At 52.4% G+C, this 27952-nt stretch overlaps 1 protein-coding gene across 1 annotated transcript in view; it reads right to left on the minus strand.

Moving 5' to 3' along the window:
• DGLUCY (D-glutamate cyclase) overlaps window positions 1-27952 on the minus strand; it is a 69666-nt gene that overhangs the window by 22189 nt on the left and 19525 nt on the right. The window contains exons 2-9 of the mRNA XM_059688118.1: window positions 22388-22532; window positions 18838-18991; window positions 16676-16874; window positions 13348-13498; window positions 12270-12392; window positions 10722-10925; window positions 5189-5449; window positions 3177-3276 (exon numbers count right to left, since the gene is read on the minus strand). Of these exons, the coding sequence (XP_059544101.1) occupies window positions 3177-3276; window positions 5189-5449; window positions 10722-10925; window positions 12270-12392; window positions 13348-13498; window positions 16676-16874; window positions 18838-18991; window positions 22388-22502 (1307 nt within the window). The 5' untranslated portion in view covers window positions 22503-22532. The remainder of the gene's footprint in view (window positions 1-3176; window positions 3277-5188; window positions 5450-10721; window positions 10926-12269; window positions 12393-13347; window positions 13499-16675; window positions 16875-18837; window positions 18992-22387; window positions 22533-27952) is intronic.

The following is a 27952-nucleotide window of genomic DNA, read 5'->3' on the forward strand; positions in this document are numbered from 1 at the left end:
ATTGGTGCACTGGCGGGTGGGTGGGTCCCTCAGCCTGGTCTGTGGCCTCTCGCAGACCGGGACCCCTTGGGGGATGTCCGCCTGCTGGCTTAGGCCCACTCCCACTACTGCAGCTGCACTTGCCATCTGTGAGCCCAGCTTCTGGCTGAGCAGCGCTCCCCCTGTGGGAGCACATTGGCCACCACGGGGCAGCTTCTGCATTGAGATCTTCCCTCTGGTGGTCAGTGCACGTCATAGCAACCGGTCATTCTGCCATTCAGTCAATTTGCATATTAGCCTTTTATTATATAGGACTAGAGGCCCAGTGCACGAAATTCCTGTGTGTGTGGGGGGTTCTCAGCTCAGCCCGCACCCTCTCTCTTCCAGGACCACTTAGGGGATGTTCGACTGCCTCTCAAAATCCAGGACCACTGGCTCCTAACTGCTTGCCTGCCTGCTTGCCTGCCTGCCTGATAGCCCCTAACCACCTCTGCCTGTCTGCCTGATCGCTCCTAACTGCTCCCCTGCTGGCCTGATTGCCCCTAACCGCCTCTGCCTCACCCTGCACCCGGGACCCAGGATTCCCTCCTTCTGGCTGGCCACAGGTACCCAGGCCCCAGGCCAGCTTTGCCCGGGCCAGCCACAGCTGCAGGGGACTGTAGGCGGGTGGCTTCGCCCGGGCTGCAGCCACAGGTGCCTGGGACTGTGGGGTGGATGACTTGTCCTTCTCACAGGCCACAGCCTGGCTGGTCCCCATTCTTCTCTCGTGAGCTCATTTGTGCCTGGCTGGTACCCATTTCTCTCTCCGCAGTGTTGAGTGTCTGAGCCATTACGGCGTGACGGCGTGAGGGCATGATGACCATTTGCATGTTAGCTCTTTATTATATAGGATTATCCCTCAATATATTATACTATTGAGGATGGAAGGGGGGGTGCTACGATGGTCAGTGCGTGGTCCTTCACAGCGTGCCAGCCAGGCCAGGCGGGGCCTGGGGAGGCTTGTCCTCCTGGAGCCGTTCTTCCCAGGGAGGCAGCATCTGGCTGCTTTTTTTCAGCTTTTTTTTTTTTTTTTCTTATTGGAAAGCAAGCTCTGGAATTGGTTCCTGGAATCCCTGGGTCATAGCATGCACCTCCATGCCTTGCTGCACCCCGTCACCTTCCTCCTGTGTTGAGCATCAGCCAGGCCTGCGCCCTCTTGCAATCTGGGACCCCTTGGGATTGGGCCTAAACCTGCAGTTGGACATCCCCCGAGGGGTGTAGCAGTGCGCCAAGTGGCAGGCGGCCAGGGAGGAGCCAGAACTGGGGCCGGGCGCTGAACAGCTCATGCTCATCCCAGCTGCTGCGCCTGCTGCCACTGCTTGGTAGTGCTACCGCAGATCACCAGCCATGAGCCCAGCTTTTAGCTGAGTGGCACTCCCCCTGTGGGAGTGCACAGACCACCAGGGGACAGCTCCTGCATTGAGCCTCTGCCCCCTGGAGGTCAGTGTGCATCATAGTGACTGGTTGACCGGTCATTCCAGTCATTCTGCTGTAACAGTCGCTGGGCTTTTATATATATAGATTATTAATTTCAGAAAGGACGGGAGAGAGAGAGGAAAGATAGAAACATCAATCATGAGAGAGAGTCGTTGATCAGCTGCCTCCTGCATGCCCCACACTGGGAACTGAGCCCACAGCCCGGGCATGTGCCCTGACCGGGAATCAAACCGTGACCTCTTGGTTCATAGATCGATGTTCAACCAAACCACACTGGCCGAGCTGATTTTTTTTTTTTTAAGCCAGAAGAGTCCATTTAGCTACCCAGGAAGGAATTCACTCCTGGAAACCTGCTCCCTGGGAAAGTTAGTGCGTCTTCTCTAAAGAGCAGAGGCCTCTGCCTGCGATCAGATCTGACTCACTTCCTCCATTCATCAGGGGATCAGATCTGGCTCACCTCCCTCCATTCAGCAGGGGATCAGATCTGGCTCACCTCCCTCCATTCAGCAGGGGATCAGATCTGGCTCACCTCCCTCCATTCATCAGGGGATCAGATCTGGCTCACCTCCCTCCATTCAGCAGGGGATCAGATCTGGCTCACCTCCCTCCATTCATCAGGGGATCAGATCTGGCTCACCTCCCTCCATTCATCAGGGGATCAGATCTGGCTCACCTCCCTCCATTCATCAGGGGATCAGATCTGGCTCACCTCCCTCCATTCAGCAGGAGAGCGCATCTGTGTTACCCGGCCCAGGAGGAGCTTCTAGCTTCTCCCTGACGAGTCTGAGCTTTGTGTGTATGCCACCCATTCAGGAAACATAAACATTCTATCAGGTGCCACACACATTCTCGCAGCTTAGAATAGCATATCGGGTCTGCAATCACACTTTTCCTTGGTGACTGAGGGTCCTCACTGGGAACACCTGACTGCTGTGAGCTGCAATACGGCTATGCCCCAGGCCTATGCAAGCAGTATTCTTCAATTCTACTCATTAGTGGGTGGTAAAACAGATTTATTAGGTCAGGTCAATATTTTCTGAAAAGTAGATGAAAACAGAATAGAACAGAACAAAACAGACTAGACTAGGTTAGAGTGCACTGCCTGCAGCAAGTAAATACTGTTATTTTGAAACTTCTGTTTCAATTATGTGTGTGTGTGGTTTGCAATGCAAAATGTATTACCGTGGACTGTGGTTAAAAACGTTCGCAAAACACAGGACTAAAATTTATAAGGTCTGAAATGCATCCTACGTACATACAAAAGAGAAGTGTTTTTCAAAATGTTTGACCACAATACACAATAAAAAATACACACACACACACACACAGCAGTTTCACAAGCGAGTACTTGCTATTACGACACAAGATGTACGATGACATTTCTATTTCATTTGACAAAGGTGCTGACTACCCCCCTGAAATGATCTCACGACTCTCCAGTGGACCATGAGCCAGTCTGAGAAACAACTCGTGTTGGTGTTTTATCATCTTCTCCCTCATTCAAGAAGACATGCCACCTCTCAGGGACCTGCGACTTGGAGAGACCCTTGGCGCTGCCCCCCGTCACCCTGAAACCCCGGCCTTGTTGGCTAGTCTGGCCCACAGCTCACAGCTTTGTTCTCTCTGGAGGGCTGACGTATGCAGGGACGTAGTTGTCAAAGTTAACAGCACGCGGACTCTCCCATCATCACCCACTGTCAACGGGGAGGGGACACACATACCTAGGAGACTTGGGGTCTCTCTCGTCGCAGAGAAAAGCCTGAGCAGCTCCTGCGGATCCGCCCTGGTAAGTTAGGATCGGGATTGGAGTCTTCAGAACACCTTGACAAGACGGGCAAAGGGTGGACACATCAGCCTCATATGGGTTTGGGCAATTCCCGCTGGCTTTTCCAAAAGCTTCGTCGGAAACAGTCGTTTCCATGATTGAACGACATGTGGCTGTAGAATTCTTAGGTAAGCCGAGACCTCGAGCCAGAGGATACGTAAGTTGATTTCCTTTTAGTCCTGAGTAAACCCTAGGGCTGGTGGAGGGGGAGGTGACACCGGGCTGGTGTCACCAATGTTGTGAGCTAGCAAATGTGCTCCGCACAGATGCCACAATACCACGTCGGGGACAGCGAGCCAGCCCTTCGCTAACACATGGCAACACTCTCATCTAATGTTCGCGATTCTGTGTGATAAGAACCATTGTGACCCCCATTTCACAGAGGAGGAAAACCGAGGCTCAGAGATGCCAAATCGCTTGGGCAAAGTCAAGTATGTAGGTCAGGGTCACAACACCAGGGCCCACCCAAACAGGAAGCCGACAACAGAGCAGAGATGTAACGTACCCCCCAGGGGACTCACATCTGTCTCCACATGTTCCTTCAGTGTCATGCAGGAGGCAGCGGATGGATGGTTCTCTCTTATCACTGATGTTTCTATCTCTCGCTCCCTCTCCCTTCCTCTCTCTGAAATCAATTTAAAAAACACACACAAAAAACCCCAACACATATCTTTAAAAAAATGAAAGCCAAAGCCAGAACACGCCTTTCTCCTCTCAGTGCCTCAAGACCCCCCCCCCCGCTATCCCCCCCAGAATAAAAGGCCAGGTGCTCACAGTTCCCCTGAGGCCCTTCCCGGTCTGCCCCTGTGACCTCTGTGTCTCCCTACCCAGCTTCTCTTCTCCTCATCCTTTCTGGGCTAGTCGCTGACCATTGCCCTCTCCTCAGCTCCACCTAATGGCCTCTGTCCCGGCCAAGGTCACAGCCTGGGACATTTTTCCTCTAGCCAGCCCCGGCCTCGCTGCTTCATTGACTTCAAGTCTTGGCTCCAATGGCACCTTCTCCGTGAAGCCTTGTCTGAACATCCTGTTTAAAACAGCAGCCCCCCACCGGGCCTACCCACACTTTCCTTTTTCCCTGTGTTGTTTATTGTCGGTCACACTCCAGTACAATAGACACCCATGGGGGTGGGGTTGTTTTCAGTTTTGTTCACTGATGGATTTCAAGAGCCAAAAATAGCGCCTGGCACATAGTAGGTGCTCAACATACATTCGTTGCTGTATGTTCAGACACATCCTTTTGGAAACTTCTGAAGGAACGGGGGCTTTAGGAATGCCTTCCTGGGGTTGAAACTCTTATGAGAGGCTAAAAGGATTTATGGCTCCTGAAGAATGCATTTTGAGGGACACAGAGAGATGGGCAGTCAGAAGCAGGGGAGAGTCATGAGGCTCCCAGCTTATGCCTGAACAACACCTGCAGGATGAAGGAGAGGGGAGACGCCTGAGACCCATCTCGGCATCCCGGCCTTACAGCCCCATCACTCACAGCTCTTTGCCCACCTGTGTGCTCCGGGGACCTGAGCAGCGTGGGGCAGCCCTGCCCATCTGGGCCACAGATGAGACGCTGCCATTTGAGCCTCTCGGTCACGCTATTCTCAACTCCCCCATCCCCAACGCCAGGCGTCTAGGGATGTCCTGTGTTGCCAAGAGTCCTCTTAGGCCACCCCACCTCTCACAGGTTGGGCATCAGGTACATGGGCTCTGTGGCCTGATGGACTTGGGTTCAAATTCCAGATCACCTGGACCTCTCTCTCAGAGCCTCAGTCTTTTCCTCTATAAAGTGGGGATAATGTTGCTTATACTAAAGAGTTGTTCTGAGCTGTAAGGACTTAAAACGCCTGTGTCGAGGGCAGAGCAGAAGTTCCACAAACACTGACTCCTTCCACCGTCCGCCCTCGCCTCACCGCTCACCTTGCTCAACAGCCTCTTCCACAAGCTTCTGGAACAAACTCAAGGCTCTCCGGTCCACGATCATGGAGACGCCCTTGTCCAAGGCCTGCAGGAAGGCGGCCAGAGCAATGGCGCCCGGTGGCCCGTCCGTCTCTTCCGGGGGCTCGTGGCTGAAATGCGTGGGGAACCCGGTGGTGAGGAGCACCGCGTGGGCGTGGGACAGCGACAGAGAGGCCCTCAGCAGCTCATCTTTGCGGAGCAGGTGCCCGATGCCCCTGTTGCCTAAAATTACAAATAAAATAAAACAAAATCACACAATCATATAATTGTGCTTCAAGTAGAAACTCATGCAGACAGCAGTTTGCTTCTTTGTCCGTTTCAGAGGTAGTTTTGAGGGATGTGCCAGAGGCTGCCAACTGTTCACCAGAACGTGTCCTCTGCCCCTGCCCCGCTAGGGAAGGGCAGCGGGATACATGGCCAGGCAGCCTCTCTTTCAGTTAGCTGTGGCCACAGACTCGGTTCTCTCTAGGTAGCAGTCCTAGACCGGTTGAGTAGGAGTGATGTACGCCCCCTCCTGGCCATGTACCTCCCATGCACTCCTCCAAGCTCTTCCTTTCCTGGGGGGGGGGGGGGGGGGCTGAGCTGTTGACACCTGGCGCCCTCTAGGGGTCTCATGAGGCGATGGCAGGGTGCTGGGTCCCTGAGTGACTGGCTGGAGCAGATCGCCTTCCTGCTGAGCTTGAATACTCACGCTGGGAGTCCCACCCTGGACTGTTGCGTGACAGGCATATATTTCTATTTTATTTGAGCAAAGCATCCTGGGGTTTATTGGCTACGGCAAACCCCAATTCAGGGGACCACAGAAGGAGGAAGGGACACAGGATTCCTCAAAAGAAGACCCTAGGACGTTAGAGCATTCCAATGGAGAGTGAGTGCAGGAAAGAAGTCAGAAGGTGGAGGAGGTGACATGACAGAGAAAAAGGAGAGAAGCCGCTAAAGCATGTGTGGGCGAGCAGATGAACTCTGAAGGCATCTGGGGCTCAATCCTGTAAGAATGGTGTGGAGCTTGGCCAGTGTGGCTCAGTGGTAGAGCGCAGACCCATATACCAGGAGGTCATAGTTCAATTCCTTGTCAGGGCACATGCCCGGGTTGCAGGCTCGATACTCAATAGGGGGTGTACAGGAGGCAGCAGATCAACGATTCCCTCTCATCATTGATTTTCTCTCTCTCTCTCTCTCTCCCTTCCACTCTGAAATCAATAAAAAGAAAGAAAGAAAGAAATGGCATGGAGCACAGCTGAGGGCTGTCCTTCCGGAGGACAGGGGGACTGGGCATGCCTGCACTGGCTCCTGACCCCTGTGGGCTGAAGGTTGCCCATCGGGACGCTGACTCCTCGCACCCCCAGGCTGTGTCTGCTCTGGTGGCGGAGCAGAGAGACTCCGGCCTAAGGTGGGAGCCATTGTTCTGAGAGCTGCCCGCTGCAGCTGGGGTTTGGGCAGGGCACCAGCAGCATCTCTTAGAGCTGCCGCCAGTGGCTGCCAAGCCCGTGGCAGCCGGGCAGCACAGCTTTCCGACTCTCGTCACATACCACCGTGCCGCCGTCTACACTCAGGTCACACGGAGCACGTCAATGCCACGTGGAGGCGGGATGTGGCTCAGGGCTCCCTCCCCGCGGCGGCTAAAATGAGAGGTGGGCCTAAGGGACCGGAGAGGGCGTCAGCGTGCATTGGAGGTGCCGGGAGACTCTGCAGGGACCCGGGGCTGGATTCCTGCTATGGAGGAAAAGTCCCAGGTTTAGAATCTGGAAACTGACATTCAGGTCCAAGTGTTGGCACATCGTAGCTGCGTGACCTTGGCCTCGGCCTGGATTGCTCTTGACCTCAGTGTTCCTACGAGGAGCCTGGGGGTGGCCCAGGTGGGGGCGGGGGGAGGCTGCCAGTGGGAATGGGAACCAGAACACTCATCTGGTGGGGACCATAGATTTGTCTGCGGGAGCCAGCCATCGCTTCTAGGAAGGTAACCCAGTAAAGTGGTCAGTAATGAACAGTCATGCGGATGGCCACTGCGGCACTGTTATGGTGCCAAAGAGGATCTTAGCAACAGGGGCGGGACATTTGTAAAACGGAACCCTATGCAGACATTAGAAAGATTGCTGTAGAAGGCGAATGACATGGGAAAATGTTCACAGCGTATTAAAAGGTTTAAAAAGCAGGCTCTAAAATAGTATCACAGCATGATTCATATATATATATATATATATATATATATATATATATATATATATATATATATATAGAGAGAGAGAGAGAGAGAGAGAGAGAGAGAGAGAGAGAGATATTGTTTTTGTTGGTGTCAGTCTTATAGGTTCAAGACTGAAGAGAAAGACTTTTCAGGGCCAACATTTGGGGTGGGATTCTGGTAATTTGCATTGCCTCTTTACTTTCATATACTTATACAATGAACATGAGTTGCTGTCGATAAAAAGAGAAAAATAAATTTTGAAAGAAAACAAGGAGGAAATTGGACTGTAACCTATTTGGACTGAGCACACACACACACACACACACATACACACACACAAGAGAAGGAGAGAACTCTGTCAACTCTAAAGTGGTCTGTGCATTTGTGATGGATTTATTATTAGTGCAAACATGACTGTTATAAATCTCCGGAGTCTCCAGGCACCTCAGATGCAAGCCAACGTCCTCTCAGAAATGACAGAGTGGCTCTATTATTAAGCCCAGGGAGCAGTGCCCGGTCCACCGCCATTAATCTTATATCTGCGTATTGAACAGCGGAGGAGTGAAGCGCATCTGGTGCTTGGAGGATCAAAGATGCTCCTTGATCGATGATATTGGCACATCCAGACGGTCATAGATCTGCCTTTTCCCCGAGCCCCATGCTTCAGGCCCTGACGGACCCCCTCTGCACAAGCACCAAGTGGGGGGCTGTGGCCGCCCTCCCAGGACATTTTATTCAGCGGTGGGTGCCCTGCGTCTGCAGTAAATTCACTTCCCAGTTACTTTTTTAAAAAAATCTGAGCTAAAGGCAGAGTCAATAATTCATCTTTCCTCACGATCCTCGTGCCGTGTGAGAGAGCCGTCAGCGTGGGTGAGAGTGTTTGTGAGAGAGAAAGGACTACAGGGATTTGTAAAAAAATATCCACCAAGGAGATTAACTACGGAAGAGACTAGGTATGCACAGCCGTGAGCGTTCACCTCTGTACATGCCTATGTCCTAGAACAGTGATGGCGAACCTTTTGAGCTCGGCGTGTCAGCATTTTGAAAAACCCTAACTTAACTCTGGTGCCGTGTCACATATAGAAATTTTTTTGATATTTGCAACCATAGTAAAACAAAGACATATTTTTGATATTTATTTTATATATTTAAACGCCATTTAACAAAGAAAAATCAACCAAAAAAATGAGTTTGCGTGTCACCTCGGACACGCGTGTCATAGGTTCGCCATCACTGTCCTAGAAGGTGCATCTTGGGGGCGGGGGGCGCGGGAACCACGTCCTACATTTACTGTGTGTCTATAGGTTAAGAGAACCATATTCCCTGCAGAATAAATGAATGAATGACCAAATGAAAGACCTGACAGACAATCAAGCAAAAAGCTATGCCCTCTGGTTTCACAGGAACTTTTGTTATCGCAGATCCCTCTGCAATTGGGGGGCAGCCTCTGCTCTCAGGTCCAGGGGAAAGGTCAGACATGACTCAGGCTGGGCTGCTCTGTCGGATTCTGGGCCACAGTGTCAGCCAACACCAGCGGGCACCCAGGCTGTCTGCTCCGTGGCCCTGCGCAGGCGCTGTTCTCTCCCCCAATGTCACCACCATCAGCGGTCGGGGTCTCAGGAGTCTGGCCTGGAGGGTCGACCTCCCAGGTTGGCCTCACGCCTCTGCTCTCTGCAGACCCCACCACTGTCGATCTAGGTATCTGCTTGGGGGACAGGTGTCTGGTGGGCCAGCAGCGAGGCCACATATGCCCTCTTCAGGCGGTCAACGTGCAAGAACAACCAGGGGTAGAATCACAGCCCGTGAGAAGGGCAGGAGAGGGACTGGGGTATGAGTCAGAAGAGGCCAGAGCACGTTAAATGCCGGGCACATACCATTCAGAGTCAGATTCCAATTTATCCCCCACTTACTGATCGTGGCCTTGAAGTCAGCAAGTGTGGGTTCAAGTTCTGCCCAACCATCTACTAGGTATGTGGACTTGGGCAAGTTTCTTAACCTTATATGCCTCAGTTACCCCATCTGTTAAAAGAAGTTAATAACAGCTGCCTCCTAGGGTTATTGGGAGAATTTGATGAAACATGTAAATGCTTTAGCACATGCCTGGCCCAGGTAGAATAGAACTCAGTAGATAATAACTATTATGCTCATGACCTATCAGAACCCCTGAGAGAAAGGGTGTAATTGTTATTGCTCCAATTATACTGATGAGGAAACTGAGGTGCAGAGCAGCTGTGAAGTCTACACCTTGCTTCTCTGTGAGCCTTTGTCAGAAAAAAACCTACAAAAACAGAAAAACCTCAAACCACTCAAGCACAATGGCGCCCTCTGCTGGCCACCTGAATTAGAAATCCAGCCGGTAAATGAAGGCGCAGCGGGAAGTTGAAAGCCCCTCAACCAGCCTTCACAAACCTCCTCCCACTTGGACCCAGCAGATCCCTCGTGGGCCCCACTAGCCCTGCCCTTGTCTCGAAAGCCAGAGGCTGACAAACCACAGAAGGACTGTCTTTTCTCTGAGACGCGAGTGCAATATCCAGGTTGGCTGCAAACGGTTGTGAGGCAAACTACAGGGTCCTGCCCACCAGGACCCCCAAAGAGTAGAATTCCAGTCCCTGCTCCCCTGTATAAAAAAACAAAAAACTGCTCTGCGCCCAACCCCGGGGCAATGGCAAAAAAAGGGGGAGATGAGGCCACTGTTAAATGCATGGATGATGATGTTTGAACAGTGGCACTTGGCTACCTAGAAACCAGTCGCCCTTCTTTCTTACCTCACCAACCCCAATTTAGTTCTGGCAACGTGCCCAGCTAACCAGCCCGCCTCCCAAACTCGCTCACATGTTGAAGGTTGAACATTTTGGGGGAAAAAATAAAGAAGAAGAAAGATCACCCTTTATTCTACTACCCAGAGACCGTCACCTTCAGTACTGCGGGGCATTTACTTCTAGCCTTTTGGGGATTCATATACAGTATAAACATTTTAAAAAATCATACTATCGCCCGGCCGGTGTGGCTCAGTGGTTCAGTGTAGACCCGTGAACCAAAAGGTCACTGGTTCGATTCCCAGTCAGGGCACATGCCCGGGTTGCAGGCTCGATCCCCAGTAGGGGGTGTGCAGGAGGCAGCGGATCAATGCTGTTTGTCTCTCACTGATGTTTCTGTCTCTCTCTTCCTCTCCCATCCTCTCTTCCTAAAAATCAACAAAATCATTTTTTTAAAATCATGCTATAGATACAATTCCACACAGCCTTTCTCACTGAACATCGTGTCAGTGATGAATTTCTCCAGGCCCTGATGGCGTGAATGTTTGTTCCTTACCTGGGTCTACGGCAATTACAGCCTCTAGTTCTCTGATCTTCTGCACGGCCGAAGCGGATGTGATGCTGTAGTGCAAAGGATCTTGGGAAATAGGATGGACCTCTGGAATTCCCTCTGGGGTGGGACAACCGGCTGGAGCCTCCAAGTCCTTCAGGTCAGTCATAACCGTGGAGCCCGGTGCGCTGGTGAAAGCCAGCGGGGTCTCTAAAACACACAGCAAGAGGGATGAGCCCACCCCTTCATCAAGCCCAGTGCATTCTGGGCTAGCCTGCTGTTGATGGACAAGAGAGGGCCATGCACTGCCTCCCCCAACCGCACTCCTTGCACCCTTTGTTGGCACCATAGGCTGGCTTATGGCTAAATAAGTTCCACTTAAAACTTGGTGCCTTCAAGTTTTAGGAAAGTGAGGATGAGGTGAGTGTGGGAAAACCAGTGAAGTTCAGCCACAGCTACAGGTGGGGCCCTCGGGGCCCCATCAACACAACCCCAGGGACATCAGAAAGTACCTCCTGAACTCTTACAGTGCATCAACCATTTCGCTCCCTTTGCAGCAAATGCTCTGTTTGCTAACAAACAGCTCTCTCTGCACGGAGCTTCTGTTCTTCTCTGAGCACTTATGTTTTGCTTTGGTTCAGGCTAATTTTGTTCTTTGGAAAACTCTCTCCTGCTAGCTGACAGCAATGGGAAGCACTCTAGCGGAATCTCTAAGAACATGACTTAGCATGGCAAACACACTGCAGTTGGAGATGCAACTTTATCCTCTCCAAACCTGCATCTGCAACTATAAGACAAAGATAGCGCTGAGACAGGACGGGGGTGAGGCCCAAGACCTCACCTGTGCCTGGCACATAGGAGGTGCCCAAATATTCATGTTAAATAGTCAGAATCCCATGGGTCTTGGGGTTTATGCCTCATCAGCATATCAGGGATGTCTTTTCCTCTCATGAGGCCATTCTGATAGCTAAGGAAATAAATGGAAAGTGACACTCAGTTCTACGATTTGTAGCACATGTATGGCAGACACTAGAATGTTCCAGTGTCTACGACAACGGGCGGCAATCGTTATATTTTTATGTTTCGCTCACATCCCACCCTCACCGTGAGCTAATTGGGGCCCTCATGTGGCTCTTCATTGTAAGATCACCCTGGGCCTTTGGGAAAATGTACTGCCAGTGTGGCTTGCAAACACCATGTGGAGTGGGTTTGTTTAGTCCTGTTGTCTGTTTTCGCCTTTGCTTTCAAAGCCACACCAACCTCCAAAATGTCTCAAAAAGTCCATCTAAAGGATGGCCCTTGGACCTAGCTATGAACCTTCTGAGGAGAGAAATATGTTTAATCAAGACAATTTGAGCTGAAGGACAAGCTACTCTGGCGGGACCCACCCCGGGATGAAAAAAGAAGCCAGAGACATCTTGGCTGTGGGCTGCAGGTCTCTGTCACATGACTTCCCTCCTTAAGTCACTGCACCGTGAGCCAATCCTTTCGGAAACCACAGACCACCAGGTTCCACCCTAGGCCAGAGCAGTTGCCCGCAGAAGCCGGACGTACGGTAGCTGCTGACCGCTTCGAGACTGGTCAGCTGGGAAGGCCAGAACACCGGGACCTCCCCCGGCTGACACGGCACAGGATCCCCGTAGTCAGGTCTGGAAAGATCTCGGATTCCCAGCAGCTCTGCAGAGGGAAAAGGAACGTGAATTCCACCAGGGCCTGTCCTGGCAGCCCCCATCCGAGTTGAACTTGTGGAGAAGTGCATGGTTCTTTCCCCAAGAGGAACTCTAGTCACAGGGCTGCTGTAGATCAGCGGTTCTCAACCTGTGGGTCGAGACCCCTTTGGGGGTTGAACGACCCTTTCACAGGGGTCACCTAAGACCATCGGAAAACACATATATAATTACATATTGTTTTTGTGATTAATCACTATGCTTTAATTATGTTCAATTTGTAACAATGAAATTGGGGGTCACCACAACATGAGGAACTGTATTAAAGGGTCGCGGCATGAGGAAGGTTGAGAACCACTGCTGTAGATGGTCCTGGAAAAGGATGGGTGGCACGGGCTGATTGCATTGTCACAGAATGCAGGCTGTGTCTGACTTTGTGACACAGCTGAGCAAGTTCAGTGACACTAATGCTCACTTGCACCCAAGGCCCAATCCCAAGTCCCCACCAGGCCCCCTGAGAGCCTCTGAGAGGCCAGGGCGGCCTCCACGCCTGGATCTGCTCGCTCACTCTCAGAGGTTTTTCCTTGCACTCAGATTGAGTTCAGATGCTGGGGATCAATGGGTTTCAGCTCACGTGAACATTTGGAAGGCAGCTGTGTCCCAGCCAAATACGCCGCTGAACAACAGCCCAGATTCGAGGCGGCTCTGAGCTCAAGTCTCAAGACAAATAGCTCAGCTGCCACACTCCACCACCTGCTTCCCCCGCCCCAGGTCCACCTGAAGGTCACAGGAGCTGTTCTGCCCAGGGCAGCCCCTTGAACCTGTGGGGCATCTGCCGACCCAGCACAGGTAACGCAGCTGCGGGAGGGCCAGCTTCGGGAGCTCAGGAACAAAGCCCGTTCCAGTCTTCTCGGGCCGGAGCCCACGAGCAGCTGTCAGAGTCATGAGCGAGCCTGGCCACTCACCTGGGTCGCCGATGTGCACGGGCTGTCCTTGCTCACCCATCAGGGCGCAGCTGGCCTGCACCAGCCTCTCCAGCTTGTCCTTGGGCACGGGCCTCATGGTGACCACCAGAGGGCAGCAAAAGCCAGCAACGGTGGCGCAAGGCACCGTGGTCTGCCAAGAAATCAAGTTGTTTAAAAAAATGTTAAAAAATAGAATTAGCACAGAACGGAGCTCTGAGTACTGAGAGTTCGAGGCAGTGAATGAGGTAGGTAGGAGGTCCCAGTAGCTCTTCTACAAATATAGCTTCTGCTCCCATGCGACACACAGATGAAGAAGTTTGCTGGTGACGATTGGTCTGAAACAGAGAACCTTAACTTTGTGGGTGCCGTGGACCCCTTTGGCAGTCTGGCGCAGCTCGGGAGCCCCGTCGAAGTGATGTTTTAGACCACAGGAAAGGAAATGCTTTGGATCATAAGGGAAACCAATCATACTGCACACGCAGTTATCAGATGATGAAAAATGTGACCCAGCAATCTGTGTGTCTCTGCATTAACAGGTTAAGGAGCAAGACGACAGGCCTGCTGTGATAATTTTGAATTCGTGATCAGCACACAGGATGATCCTGAGATGTCTGAAGACCCGTGATGGGATATGGAAATGCCTGTGGTTCCTTGGGGCAGCCACCGAGTCGCAGATACGACTGCATTTGTCGCCTGCGTTCATAATCGAAGGCCGCGCTCAAGGTCAGTTTGAGGCTCTGAAAATACTAGTGAAAATACGGTTTTTCTCCCCATCCAATTCCATGGAATCCTCTAAATGTTCTCCGTGGGCCTCAAGTGGCCAGTGGGCCACAGCTGAAGCTGCTGGGGGCAGCGGAGCCGAGAAACGCCGGAGCGGGAGGCACCAGTCGCCTCGGCCTCCTGAGCCCGCACAGGGACAGAGGCCTGTGCCTGGACCCCGGGCCCTGCCTCGCTGTCCTGACTCAGGAGAAGTGGCCCAGGATGGCCTGTGTGACTGACTTCCTGGTGGGTGTTTCCCCCTGAATGGCGCCTGGGCCCTGCAGGGGCTTGGGACAGATGTAGGGCATGGCCAGGATGTCATCTGCGGGGACCATGTTGGCGGCCAGATGAAACCTTGGGGAACCTGCTGAATAACAGCACCCGAGAGGGCACACACAGGCCGGGGACGCTCTCAGGAGGCGGGCAGCTATCCCCGAGGGTGCCCTTCATCCGCTCGAGGCCGCCGACTAGCTCGCAGGTGGCTGCCAGGCCGTGTCTCAGGAGCTAATGTGCAGAGGCGTCAGCATTAAACCGAAAGCAGCTCGGTAGCCACTGGGGCCGTGAGTGTCGGAGAGAGACCCTGGCTCGGCACGCTCTCCTCTCGGGGCACGTCCCCCCAGGCCAGTGGTACTCAACCTTGGCTGCACATTAGAATCACCTGGGAATCTTTTTAAAGTCCTGATTTCTGGGTCTCATCCTCCGGAAATTCTGTTTCTTTGTGATGGGGTGGGGCCACAACCTTAGTAACAAAGAAACAGAATTTCCGGAGGATGAGGCCCAGAAATCAGGATTTTAAAGAGATTCCCAGGTGATTCTCATGTGCAGCCACGGTTGAGAACCGCTGCCCCAGGCACGTTACCTTGAGCCTTCTCTCCCCTAAGCTCCACGGGCCCTGCCTTTGCCTCTGTCACTTGTTCCCTGAGCCCATGTCGTCTACGGCTCACTTCTGCCTCCATGACTTGCTAAATGCACTTCCTCTGGCAGTTGGGAGTCTCGGCTGTGAATTCTTTCTCAGCCAGAACTCGAGTACCCAGGCTGCTGAACCCAAGTCCGGTCTGACACCACCCGGCTAACATCTGGTGCTGTTCTTGCCGCCAACACAGTGACTCAACTCCGCTGCTGCAGCACGAAGCAGCCGCAGACAGTGTGCAAATAAAGGAAAAAGAACAAGGAGAAAGCCATGGCTCTGTGAGCGCTGCCTGGCAGAGACGAGCACCCCTGCAAGGTATCGGCCGACAGCCACTTCCACTATCAGCATCGTACACCTGGGAGCCAGCAGGCCCCGGCTCCCGTCTGGCCTGGGGACCTGGGAAAGTCTTTTTTCTCTCCAGGCCTCAGTTTCCTCACCCAAAACGAAAGGCCGCAGGTGATGGGCCACAAGGTCCTCCCAGCTCTTACCTGCAAATGCGGGCTGTGTTCTGGGGCCAGGCCCTGCCGGGCCGCCAGCAGCGAAGGCTCTGCCCCGCCCCCTTCCCTACTTTCAAGAAAACCATGCAGGAGCCTATTTCGTGCGTGAAAAGCAGCTCGCACTGTGGGCAGCCTTGTTTATTGTCAGAGGCAGCGCGGGCCTCCTGGCAGGAGCCCAAACCAGAGAGCTTTCAGCTCAAGGTGAGATCCCCAGACTGAGTCCTCCGTGAAGAGACCCGGGCGGGCCGTGGACGCTGGCTGACCACCGACCCAGCCAGGTACCTTCTCGGACCTCACACCACGTCCAGGGGGTGGTGAGTGGAACGAGGGAGTCTGGTTCCTTCCCCATGGCAAGCGGCGGCTGGAATAAAACCTCGGAGACACAGCAGGGAGGCAGCCCTAACAGCGGGCACGTCCGGGAGGGGGACCACCCTGCGTGTGTGTGACCGCCGGCGGCCGCCTCCGGCCCAGAACATGACCCAGCCTCCTGACAGAGGCAGCGGATGGCCCGGCCGGGGCTCTGCCACAAATCCCCGGCTTTTACCCAGCCGGGCGCATCCTCACTGATGCCAGGACGAGCGAGCCAGGGAGGGTTTTCAAAAATCCCACTGAGCTGCCCTAAGTTAAAGAAGCCAGACAGCCCTCGCCGGTTCGGCTCAGTGGTTAGGCTGTGGGCCTGTGGACTGCAGGGTCGCGGGTTGATTCTGGTCAAGGGCATGTACCTGGGTTGCAGGCTTGACCCCCAGCCCCTGTCAGGGTGCATGCGGGAGGCAACCGATCGATGTGTCTCTCTCACATGGATGTTTCTTTCTCTCTGTCTCCTGCCCTCTCTCTAAAAATCAATGGAAAAATATCCTTGGGTGAGGTTGACAACAACAACAACGAAGAAGCCAGACAAATTCCAAACAGGCTTGGTTTACGCAGCCGCAGCGATCTGTCTGAAAGGGCTGGATTCCCACCCCAGGCCACGCCGGGTGCCCACGGCAGTCCTGGGGGTGGGCAGGAGAGAGACTCGCGCGCGGAGGTTAGCAGCTGCAAGGGTGGCTGAGCTGGGGCCAGCGCTTAGGCCTCCCGCCTCCTGAGCCGCTGCTCTCCCAGCACAGGAAAATACAGGGTGATCCACACTTTCAAGTCGTTCTGCCCTTGTGGACTGTGTCCCTACCTTGTATGCACCCACGTGGCCGTGGCCCGGAGGGTCTCTTCTGGGGAGCCCCGCTTTCTCCCAGGCCCCTTCCAGGGAGGCGCTGCAGCCCAGGAAGAAGGTCACCATGTCCTTCAGCTGCTCCGAATGCTCCTCCAGCGAGGCCAGGCTGCCGGTGCAGGCACCGAACTCGTACTTGCGGAACTGGGGACGGTCCTTCCTGGGGACACAAGGGGAAGTTCGCAGGCCCCAGGCTCAATAGGGGCCTTGACCAGGCATTTTTAAAAAGGACCAGGGTGGTGGTGGGATGTTTACTACTAGGGAATACTATGCAGCTGTCAACAAGAGGGGTCTCTTATTCTTTAGGACAGCATGGATGGACCCGGAAAATATTATGCTAAGTGAATATTTACGTCAGCCTGAGAAAGACAAACATCACATGACCTCACTTATGTGTGGAAGCTAATGAACAGAATGAACTGACCAACAACCTAAGACCCGAAGCAGGGAGGCGTGGAACAGACCGATATACCTCGATGTGGGGTTGGGTGGATGAGAAGAGATAAACCAAAGAACTGATACACTTATATCCATGGACAGGGTAGCGAAGACCTGTGGGAGGGAGAGCAGGGGCTGGGAGGAGGGGGGAAGGGGGGGAAGTGGGAGGTATCTGTAATACTAGCAACAATAAAAATACATTAAAAATAATAAAAAATGAAAAGGACCGGGGAGAGGGAAGAGGACGTCTGGGGCTGAAATTTCTGGCACTGGCCCTGCGGCAGGCGATGCAGTTTTGAGCAGGGGGCCTTGCTGGCGTTTTTCAGATCTCGCCAGATAGGAAACGACTAAGTCAGCATGTATATAATATAGCCCCCGCCCCATCCTGTTATAGTTCCTGGAACCTTACCCAAGACCAACCCAACCAGCAAGAAAAATAATAAATAAATAATAGTGGCCCGACTGGTGTGGCTCAGTGGTTGAGCATCGACCCAGGAACCAGGAGGTCATGGTTGGATTCCCAGTCAGGGCACATGCCTGGATTGCGGGTTCCATCCTTAGTAGGGGGCGTGCAGGAGGCAGCTGATGGATGATTCTCTCTCATCACGGATGTTTCTATCTCTCCCTCTCCTTTCCTGTCTCTGAAATCAATAAAAACATATTTTAAAAAAGAAAAGAAAAAAAACAATGGTGTTCTCTCTGCTGTCGAGGCAGGGCCCGCAGACAGAAGGGACAGAGGACACATGGGCTGGCCATGGCGAGGCCTTCCTCGTTCCTTAGAGAAACGTCTGCAGGGTTGAAAGACTTTGGTTACAAGCCCGTTCTTCATTCACTCCAAAGCCGTTTGCCGAACCGCTCCTCCGTGCCAGGCGCAGACCCAGTGATGGGGCTATGGTGATGGAGAGGGCACAGGCCCAGCCCTTAAGAAGCTCAAAATCCTACCCTGGCAGGTGAGACTCCATTGGAATCAGAACTGTGAGTGCTCACAGTCTAGGTAGAGGAGTGGTACAGGGAGGGGAGAGAGTCATTCTTCCCCACAAAGCGGGAGGTGCCGGAGTTGGGCCCTGAAGGATGCATAGGAGTCCACCAGCTGGACAAGGAGGAAAGCACAACCTAGGCAGAGGAACAGTGGAGGCAGCTCAGTGGTCTGCTCTGCGAGTCCCCGAGTTGGGAGCATGGGAGGTGCTAGGGGGAAGGTACGTGAGCTGGCCTCGGCCCGGGGGGATCGCTGGAGTCCACAACATGGTAACAGCAGAACATTCCCCAAAGTTTTCTCTTGGGGGAGAGGGCTGGGGGGTTGGAGGTGACCAGACATAGTGTCAGGAAAAGTCACTCCAATGGGACCATTTTCTTCCTTGTGCTGTGCAGACAGGGTTCTGGCTTTGGTGATGACGTGGCTGGAGGGCAGTGCCAGTGGGCTTTCTCCAGGGCTGGGCTTTCTTGGTGATCCCAAAGATTTTACCTGGGGCAGGGGCAGGGGCAGGGACAGGGGCAGGGGCAGGGGCAGGGGCTAGCGGTAGGAGTGGGATGGGGGGGAGGGCATCTCCTTCCTGAGTAACAGTCACGAGTGAGCCTCCGTGCCAGGCCCTGTGGGGTTGCGAAGCTGGACAGAGGTCCCTGGTGACAGGCACCTGGCTGCAGCATCGGCCCCTGCCACCTTTAACCCCGCTAACGCGAGTATTTACCTGGTGCCAGAGTCGGCGCCCAGGGCAGGCAACGCCCACTTGCCCGGCTCGCTGCGGCCCAGCAGGGGCAGAGGGCCACGGTTGGCCTGGCAGAACGTCTCAAAGGCCGGGGCGAGGGCCCTGTGCAGGACCACCACACTGGCCGGTCGGGGCCCTGGGTATGGGGAGAGAAAGAACACACACAGTCAGGTGCTTCTCGGAGAGCCTTCGTAGTTTAACTTCCTACTGCAGCCCAGCGCACACACAGAAAAGTGCACGTGAGCGTACAGCCCGCTGGTCTCAGGGGAGGAACACACCCACGGAACCAGCATCCAGGGGAAGAAACCAGACATGATGAGCACCCCAGAAACCCCTCGCTCTCCTTTCAGTCATCTTACACCCCTCCCCCGGCAGGGGCAGCCACTACCCACTACCCTGACCTCTAACATCACACATGCCTTTGCCTCTTTTTCATACGATGTTCTTCATGGAGTGGCATTGTGCAGTGTGGGTCTTGGGAGTCCAGTTGCTCTCATTCAACAGCATGTTTGGGGGAACCAGGCATATTGCTGCGTTGAACCGTAGTCGGTGCACTCTCATGGCTGTGTGGTGCATTCACTACCATAGGGTATCTAGCCCAGACTGCTGCCGACGGGCATCTGCATGGCTTCCAGTGGCCTTATTACAAATGGTGCCGTCGCGACCATTTTACCACATGCACTTGGGGGTACACATGTGCATACTCCTGCTTGGCATAGGTAGGGTACGTACATATTCAGCTTTGGTACATACAGCTAAGCAGACCCAGAGTGGTGGTACCAATGTGCATGCCCACCCACAGCGGCGTGTGGGTTCTTGGTCACGCCATCCTCTCTCCCACACTCCGTATTCCTGGCCTTTCGCCTTCCGGCCACCCCGGCAGGTGTGCAGAGGCGTCGCACTAGGTTTTTATTTGCATCGCCCAGGTGCTGAGCATGAGTGAGCGTCTCTTCAGATGCTCCATTGGCCACTTGGATGTCCTTCCTGGGAAAGAGACTGTCCATGTGTTCTGTCTGGGCAGATTCTCGGCTGAGCGGCTCACAGAGTCCTGGACTCTCCCTCCAGAGACGTCTTAGCGGAGCCGTAGAGGAAGGCCCCACTTGCCTGCCCCGACCCCCTCTGGTGGCGACCACCCTCCTCTGGAACGAGAAGGCCTTTGGCTTTGGAGGTGTGAATCCCGAGTCTCCCTCTGACCAGCGGTGTGACCCTGGGCTCAGTTTCCCTCGGGTAACATGGCAGTAATCTCCCGACCGCAACGAGAACTCTGCGAGTTCATTCCTGCGTGTACAGTACCTAGCAGACAGGTGTTCAGGAAGGAGGGGTGGAGTTACACTCAATGGAACCTTGTACAGACATTTAAAGTTATGATACAGGAGAAATGTTTTATGATATGAAGAGCTATTTGGGCTGTATCATTAAAGGAATGACACTGGGTAACGAAAGTAGGTTCAGCATATTCCCCTTTGTAAAAAAGTCCATGAGAGCCTTGGCCGGGTGGCTGGGTTGGTTAGAACATTGTCCCGTACACCAAACGGCTGCAGGTTCGATTCCTGGTTAGGGTATATACCTAGGTTTTGGGTTCAATCCCTGGTCGGAGGCAACCAATCGATATTTCTCTCTCATATCGATGCTTCTCTCTGTCTCTCTCCTCCCTTCCTTCCTCTCTCTCTAAAATCAATGAAAACATCTCCTTGGATAAGAATTAAAAAATTAAAAAATAAATCGAGAGAGAGAAAGAACTAACAGAAAATACATCCACATGCTAATCATATTCTAAACTTTACCCAGTAATTAGGAATCATTCTATAACTGGAGGGGGGAAAAACACAAAGAAAAAAAGTTATATTTTAAAAAAGGATTTCCTTTAAAAAGACCATCCCAAAGAAAAACATAATTATGCTCTTTTGGAGAAATAACCTTGGGCACAGTCCTCCTACATGCCAGCCTTGCTCGCTCATCCTGTGGACATTCTTTTCCGCAATAATATTGTCAGCTAATATTTTCTGTGTGCTTAGCATGTGCCAAGCTGTCTGTGCCAAGCAATTTATCTATGTAATCATCTGCACACACGAGGAGAATAAGGCTCAGAGAGATGGAGTGAATTTCCCAGGGTTGCACAGCTGGTGCATGGCACAGCCAGGATGCAGACCTGAGACGGTGGCCTGTGAGTCCCTGGGGGCACCAGGCCTCGCTAGGCTGGGTCTGCCCCCACCTCCGGCACTTTCCTTCTCGGGGATGGTGAAGTGGAGCAGATGCCGGGTGTCTGCTGGGAAGAGTCTGGGGCTGGCTCCTGCTCTAACTGCCTGGAGCTCCTGATCGCGAATCCTCAGTGCCTGCCAATGCCACAGACAGACTTCCAAAATGAGGACAAACCGGACGCTGCCAGCTGCTGAAAGCCCAAGGAAGCCAGCTGCCTGTCTCAAGCAAGCCCAGCGAGCCTCCAAAAATAAGCTGGAATGAGGGGGAAGGGAACTGGGCCAGCCCAGCGGCCTCGCGTTCCCCGGCCACCCCCTTCTCACCTCCAAAGCTGTGGTGAGAGCAAACGGGACCTTTAAGACCGTAACTCCGGGAGGTGCGACGTGCACAAAGCTTCTTTGTTTCCTCTTTAATTATTGCATGGAGTTCAGAGCCACTGCGTTTTGGTTTTGTCCATCTCCGCTCTGGCCCTGGAGAGTCCCCATTAGCAACAGGACGTGGAACAGAGGGTGAGTGGTGCCTTTTTGAGGTCGACAAACGAGGGGAAGGCTCTTGATGGTCTGATGGGATTCCTGCACCCCCTGGGTTATGAAATTTGGCTGCGACTGGGGTCAATGACAACTTTGACATGTTTTCTCTTGCAGGATCTTTTAGAGCCCTGGGTGTCACTCTGGGGAGACAGTGGGGAGCTGGGTACCCCCAGTGAAGATCAGACCAAGGCAGGGAGACCTGGTCTGAATTTGAACCAGGTTAACATGCTGCATACCCGGGGGCACTTTTCCGGGAGGGAAACCCTCTCATCGTCCGAGGCCGTGGGTGGTTCTGCCTACGGAGCTGTGGCAACCAAGCAGAACCATGTGGTGCCAGTCCCACCTGTGGGCAGGTATTCACACCCGAGGCTGGCCCACGTGCCAGCTCTGCTGGGAAGCTAAGTAGAGACCAGAGCTGACAGCATTCTGCTCTTACTTTCTGTCTCCCATGTGACGCTGGGCATCTCTGGGATTCCTGCGCCCTGCACAACCGGTATCTCCAAAACTTCATGACCCAGGGAATTTCTCTCTCTCTCTCTCTCTCTTAGTTTTAATTTTAAAAAATATATTTTCATTGACTTCAGAGAGGAAGGAAGAGGGAGAGAGAGGTAGAAACATCAATGATGAGAGAGAATCATTGATCGGCTGCCTCCTGCATGCCCCCCACTGGGGATCAAGCCGCTAACCCGGGCATGTGCCCTGACTATGAATCGAATCGTGACCTCCTGGTTCACAGGTCGATGTTCAACCACCGAGCCACACGGGCTGGGCTTTTTCTCTTTTTTAAAACATCTAGCACCACTCACCCCGAATCGTGCTGGACATGTTTCTGATGTTTGGTTTCTTTTGTAGAATCAAACTCCTTATGGCAGCAAGAGGGCAGGACTTCGGGTGGAGTGTGAAGGTCATCGTGAAGGTCATCGGGCCATCCTTTAATGGGCTGCAGAGAGTCTGGATGAGGGGACGAAGGGGAACAGATGAGAAAGCACAGCTCCCTTGAAGGTGACAAATTCCCCATCAGATGCCCGATCCCGTCCAGTCCTGGCTGTTCCTGGCCCAGCCCCGGGATGTGTATCAGTTGCAGCAAGTTCTTATCCCTCCCCCACCCCTTTCCTGTCTCAGTCTCCAGAAATTCCGAACACTTCAAGACCTTTGCTCACGCTCTTCCCTTGGCCAGGAATGTCCTCCTACCCTCCCTCCCTCCCTCCCTCCCAGAAGGCCTTTCCATCCCTCATAACTGGCTCAGAATCTTCCACCTCTAGGAGGAAGCCAAGAGGTGTGCACTGGCTCATGCTGGGCGCCTGGGCCCTCAGAACATTCCGTGGCCTGAACTGCAGTTGGCCTGAGGTTCTACTTGACTCGGGACCCCCATCCCACCCCCGGGGAGACCCCAAGTGCTTAGGCCTTTTCCACAGGTCCCAGAGCGCCAACCACAGCCTAAGCACATAGTACACACCCAAAACACTATGACCCAACGAACAAATGAATGAGTGCCGATCACAAATGAGACAGCGGCTGAGTTTTCTGTCCACACGTGACTTCTGTCGTTTAGACTTAGGGGTCCTAGAAGATAAAGATTTTATGTTTCCTCCTTTATACCTCCTTACTGCCACTACTCTGGACACTGCCTGACACAGAGCTTTGGTGAACGAATGAATGAATACAGGGGTGGGCAAAAGTAGGTTTACAGTTGTGAGACCGTGAAACGGTTTATTCTTGTATTATTATTATTTATTAATGATTGTATTATTTATTCATGGTACAACTGTAATACAAATATAATTTTTAAGAGTTAGAGATGGTCTCAAAGCTCCAGGAGATTACATTTAGGAAAGAATCCCATCAGTTGACTTACACTCTAGAAAAAGAGGCTTCAACGTGTTAGCAAAATTGAGGTCACATTGTGTTGGCTTCCAAGGCACAGCTCATGTCTTCTTCACCAAAACAGACCCACTGCCTCGCCAGTGCCTGGCGCAAAAGTGGGAGTTCAGCGAGTGTTTGTTGAATGACTGGCTGACTGTAGAATGGGTGGAAGCACAAAGGCAGTGCCCACAGGGAAGGCTCTGGACAAGCCTGGCTTCCCACAACTCTTTCTGTCTAAAAGAGGAGAGCCCGATGGGATTTTAAACCACCGATGTATGTTTTCACTTCTAATATCAGCGGTAGAAAACTACGTAACCGCCATGGCCGTTTGATGAAGAATTTGAGATTGTATAAAATCTCTAGCAAACAGAAATGTAAAGACAGTGCCCCGGAAGAGGTAGCGATGTATTTAATACCGACAGCAAATGCTTTAATAGGCGCAGGAACCGAGCGCTGTGGGCACACCGGGAGAGGACAGTGGGGGGTCAGGTGAGATTGGGTTCCATGCCCCCGTGGAGATGCTGAGGCTAAAGCAGCTGCGTTGGCAGGTCAAGCCTGAGCTTGCCGCTGGACTGGCAGAGCCCGCCTGGGCCCAGCAGACCTCGCTCCTGGGCCAAGCAGCCGGGCACTGGCTAAGCTCTTGGATGTCTATGGCTCCCCGTGGTCACTGCGGAGGGCTTAACACCTCAGCCAGGCACTCAGCAAAGGTCCAAGACAGAACCATTCCCTACCCATGTGGGGACATGGCCAGACCCCTCTAACAACTGTCCTCACTGCATATCTGGAGGAAAGAATGATGTTTACCCCAAACCCAATCAAACGAGAGACCCCCCACATGTACCTGTTAGCCTTCACCCCCCATTATATTTTTATTTATTTATTTTTAATATATTGTTATTGATTTTAGAGAGGAAGGAAGAGGAAGAGAGACATAGAAACATCAAGGATGAGAGAGAATAATTGATCCTCCTGCATGACCCCTACTGGGGATCCAGCCTGCAACCCAGGTATGTGCCCTTGACTGGAATCAAACCGAGGACACTACAGTTCATAGGCCGACGCTCTATCCACTGAGCCAAACCAGCTAGGGCTCCACCCCCCCCCATTATTACTGGATAGGATGGTAGGTATAAACTGGGGGCTGTTTTGCAAATAGCCAGAAACTAAACTCTGAAGATGATTGCCTTCCCTTTGCTTTATTTATCTACTGTTTTAATATAAATTCAAGTGGACCTCAGTTATTCCTGTTACTTTCCTGGCCTGGAGATAAATGAGGGCAGCTAGGACTCCTGCCCTGTGAAATGCATGCTGGGAGTGTGCCAGGCACCTGAATGTCACCACATGCATGCTGGGAGGGAAAGAGGCTGAGATCTCCTACCTCATGGATCATCCCCTTGAAGGCAGGGGTCAAACAGAGCATGACGTACATTGGCTCCTGCCAAAGAAGTGCCCTCAATACACCAACCAGAGAATTCCCAGTCATATACGAAACGGTAGCAACCTCCACCATATGTGAGAACCCACTGTGTGCCAGGCCCTTTACCCTCAATGGTTTACAACCATTGGTTCTTCACCCCCCCCCACCAACAAAGAAGACATTATTAATCCCATTATAGACAAGAAAGGTGGGGTTCAGGGAGGTCAAAGTAGTTAACTAAAGTCTCATAACTAGTATATGGTAGAGCCCAAATCCAAAAGCAAGTATAAAGTCATGCTTGCTTGATCAATATCTACCTATCTATGTCCATCCACCCATCCATCCATCCATCCACCCATCCATCTATCCATCGTGTGGCGTTAATGGGAATGACATCCTCAGTAGGAAAAATGGGGACCAGCCCCCCCAACAAGATGATTCTGAGGCCAGAGTCTCTTGAGCCTTTATGTTTCTTTGGGACTGAACCCTGAACTTCTAGGCTTTCCACCAGGGTCTCGAGTGAACTCACTGCTGAGGGGTGCTGAGTGGCCCAGTGTCTCCTGGTCCAGTGAGGTCTTACTCTAGGAGTGAGATAGGACAGGGAGGTCTCATTAGGGCGGCTTGGTTGGACTTTAAGAAGGCACCTTTCTGCTGCAAGTTCTTTCGTTTCTCTTTAGAGAATAACAAACTATCAAATCCACAAATATCATTCCCCAGCATCAAATATACCAGAGAGGGGGCCCACAAAAATCAGTTCCTTAGCAGGATCTGACACATCCCAAGCCCAGTGTCAAAGTATCTGCTCTATGCCTGTCACAGATGACTGAAACTCCACCATTAGGAAGTCATTCCTCTGCTTTACCCAAGCAATCCAATCCAATCCAATCCAATCCAATCCAATCCAATCCAATCCAATTCAGTCCAGTCCAATCCAATCCAATCCAATCCAGTCCAGTTCTGGAGGAACGCATCTTCCAGATGTGCTCAAACAGTGGGCTGAATGCAAACCCATGGTGGCAATGTGAGTAATAGAAACCACATAGCAACAACCTAACAAAGGTTGGTTAAATGCTAGTTAAATAAAGGTGTAGCTAAACTCTAGTACATCCATACCATACACTCCCAAGCTCCCTCTGACTGCATTCCCACCCTTGCTAAGATAGCAATCACAACGTTAGCCTTATTCCGGCACAGTCCAGCATCCATGCATGCATTCAGCAGGCATCATGGCACAAAGCACAGATTTGGGGGCAGACTGTCTGAATTCTAAACCCGTCCCTACACTTAGGAGGGGGTCATTAACCCCTCTGGGCCTATTTTCTCAACTGTAAACAGGACCTAATAACAGTATGCACTTCCCTGGGTTGCGGTGGGATGAAATTAGCTAACACAGGTGAGGTTCTCGGAACAACTCCTGGCTGGGCCCACGGTTAGCACCACGGAAGCATTGCCCTTGTGTGTGTTACTCCCGCCCAGGGCGCTGCAGACACCGTGGGGGAGAAGACAGCCACAGCCCACGCTCACGGGGCGGGGGGTTGCCTCCCTGGAGACAGACCTTAACCACATAATTAGCATCGTGTCTGTCTCCCTGGGAGAGACAGAAAGTAAATCAGTGACTATGATGCCATGTGCAGAGGGAGCCCTCCTGGGCTGAGTCTGAAAGGAGGAGGAATGATCAGACTCACAGACGGTGGGGAGGGCGGGTGCTCTAGGCAGGGACAGCATGAGCAAAGGCAGGGAGCAGTGGGGAGAACTAGCTTCTTGTGCAGAGGACCTATATGCCACAGGGAGGAGGAGGGGCACAGGGGCTGAGAGGGCAAGCAGAGGCCAGCTCTGAAAAAAACCTGGATGGAACCCCAGAGCAATGGGAAATCACAACGGTTTTCAGCAGCAGAGTGACTTGGTAAGACTCACCATTTATGAGGATGCTCTGGCTTCAGGTGGGGGATGGACTGCAGGGCAGGCAAAGAGGCGCTGACAGATGAGAGGGGAGGCCAGGCCAGGATGATGAGCATCTAGAAAGTCTCACTCCCAGAAAAGACCCTTGCAGGAGAGAGGCTGTCTTAACCCTTCGTGTGCCCTGCTGGGCCAGCCAGTCCTCAGCATGCTTAGGGGAGCCCAGGTGGCTCTTGTGAAGGAGGGACAAGGGATCTCTCTCTCTCTCTCTCTCTCTCTCTCTCTCTTACACACACACACACACACACACACACACACACACACACACACACTGAGAAAGTTTTCAGTTTCCCTTCAGTTCCACCAGGGCAGAACTTTTGACCTGTTCCATTTCTTGATATATCTCTGGCGCCTGCAACAGTGCCTGGCACAGGGAAGGCACCCAATAAATGTCCACGGTCAGGGGGATGGGCAAAGCAAGTGACACCCACAAAAGCAACCGAGATGAGGCAACCAGGGAGGTAGGAGGGAAACCAGGTGGCTCAGAAGCCAAGGGAAGCAAGTGTTTCAAGGAGGAATTTATGTCATGGAGGTCATGGAGAATGAAGTTTAAATGTCTGGTCAGCAAGCATCTTGTATGTATGCAGGACGTGACCTTGACGGGTACAAAGAATAACAGAAGACACAGTCCATCTCCTTGAAGCTCATAGTCAAACCAAGAAGATCACATTATTCACAAGCACAAGCACTTCCCGATATTAGGAAAGTCCATTTCTGGTCTGTAGATGTCACTTCCCCAGAGTCTTGCGCATGACCATGGAAGAACAGAACAAGGAGGTGTGCAGACCTTGTCTCCACTCATTAATTTTTGTGGTGGAAGTTGTTCAACTGCCAAGACAGTTGCTGGTGGCAGCCTAGACACAATTGCAAATTTGCAAAAGAGGTGTTGCCGTAAGGAAAAGGTATCCTAACTGTATAAATATTTCAAAAAAATTTTTTCATTATAACAGAGACAAAAGATTGGGCCAATGCTGGACATATTATATATTGATTTATATTGTTGATTCAATAGGTCAGATACAAGTGCTTCCATTACGCAAGGATTGTGAACAAAACAAGTATTTTTAACCAAAGTTGATGGTGGTCAAAGCCGACTAAACAAGTTCAGTCCTAGAGTCAGGAGGTGGAGCAGAGC

The sequence above is a fragment of the Myotis daubentonii genome, chromosome 1, assembly GCF_963259705.1.
Source record: "Myotis daubentonii chromosome 1, mMyoDau2.1, whole genome shotgun sequence".
NCBI lineage: Eukaryota > Metazoa > Chordata > Mammalia > Chiroptera > Vespertilionidae > Myotis > Myotis daubentonii.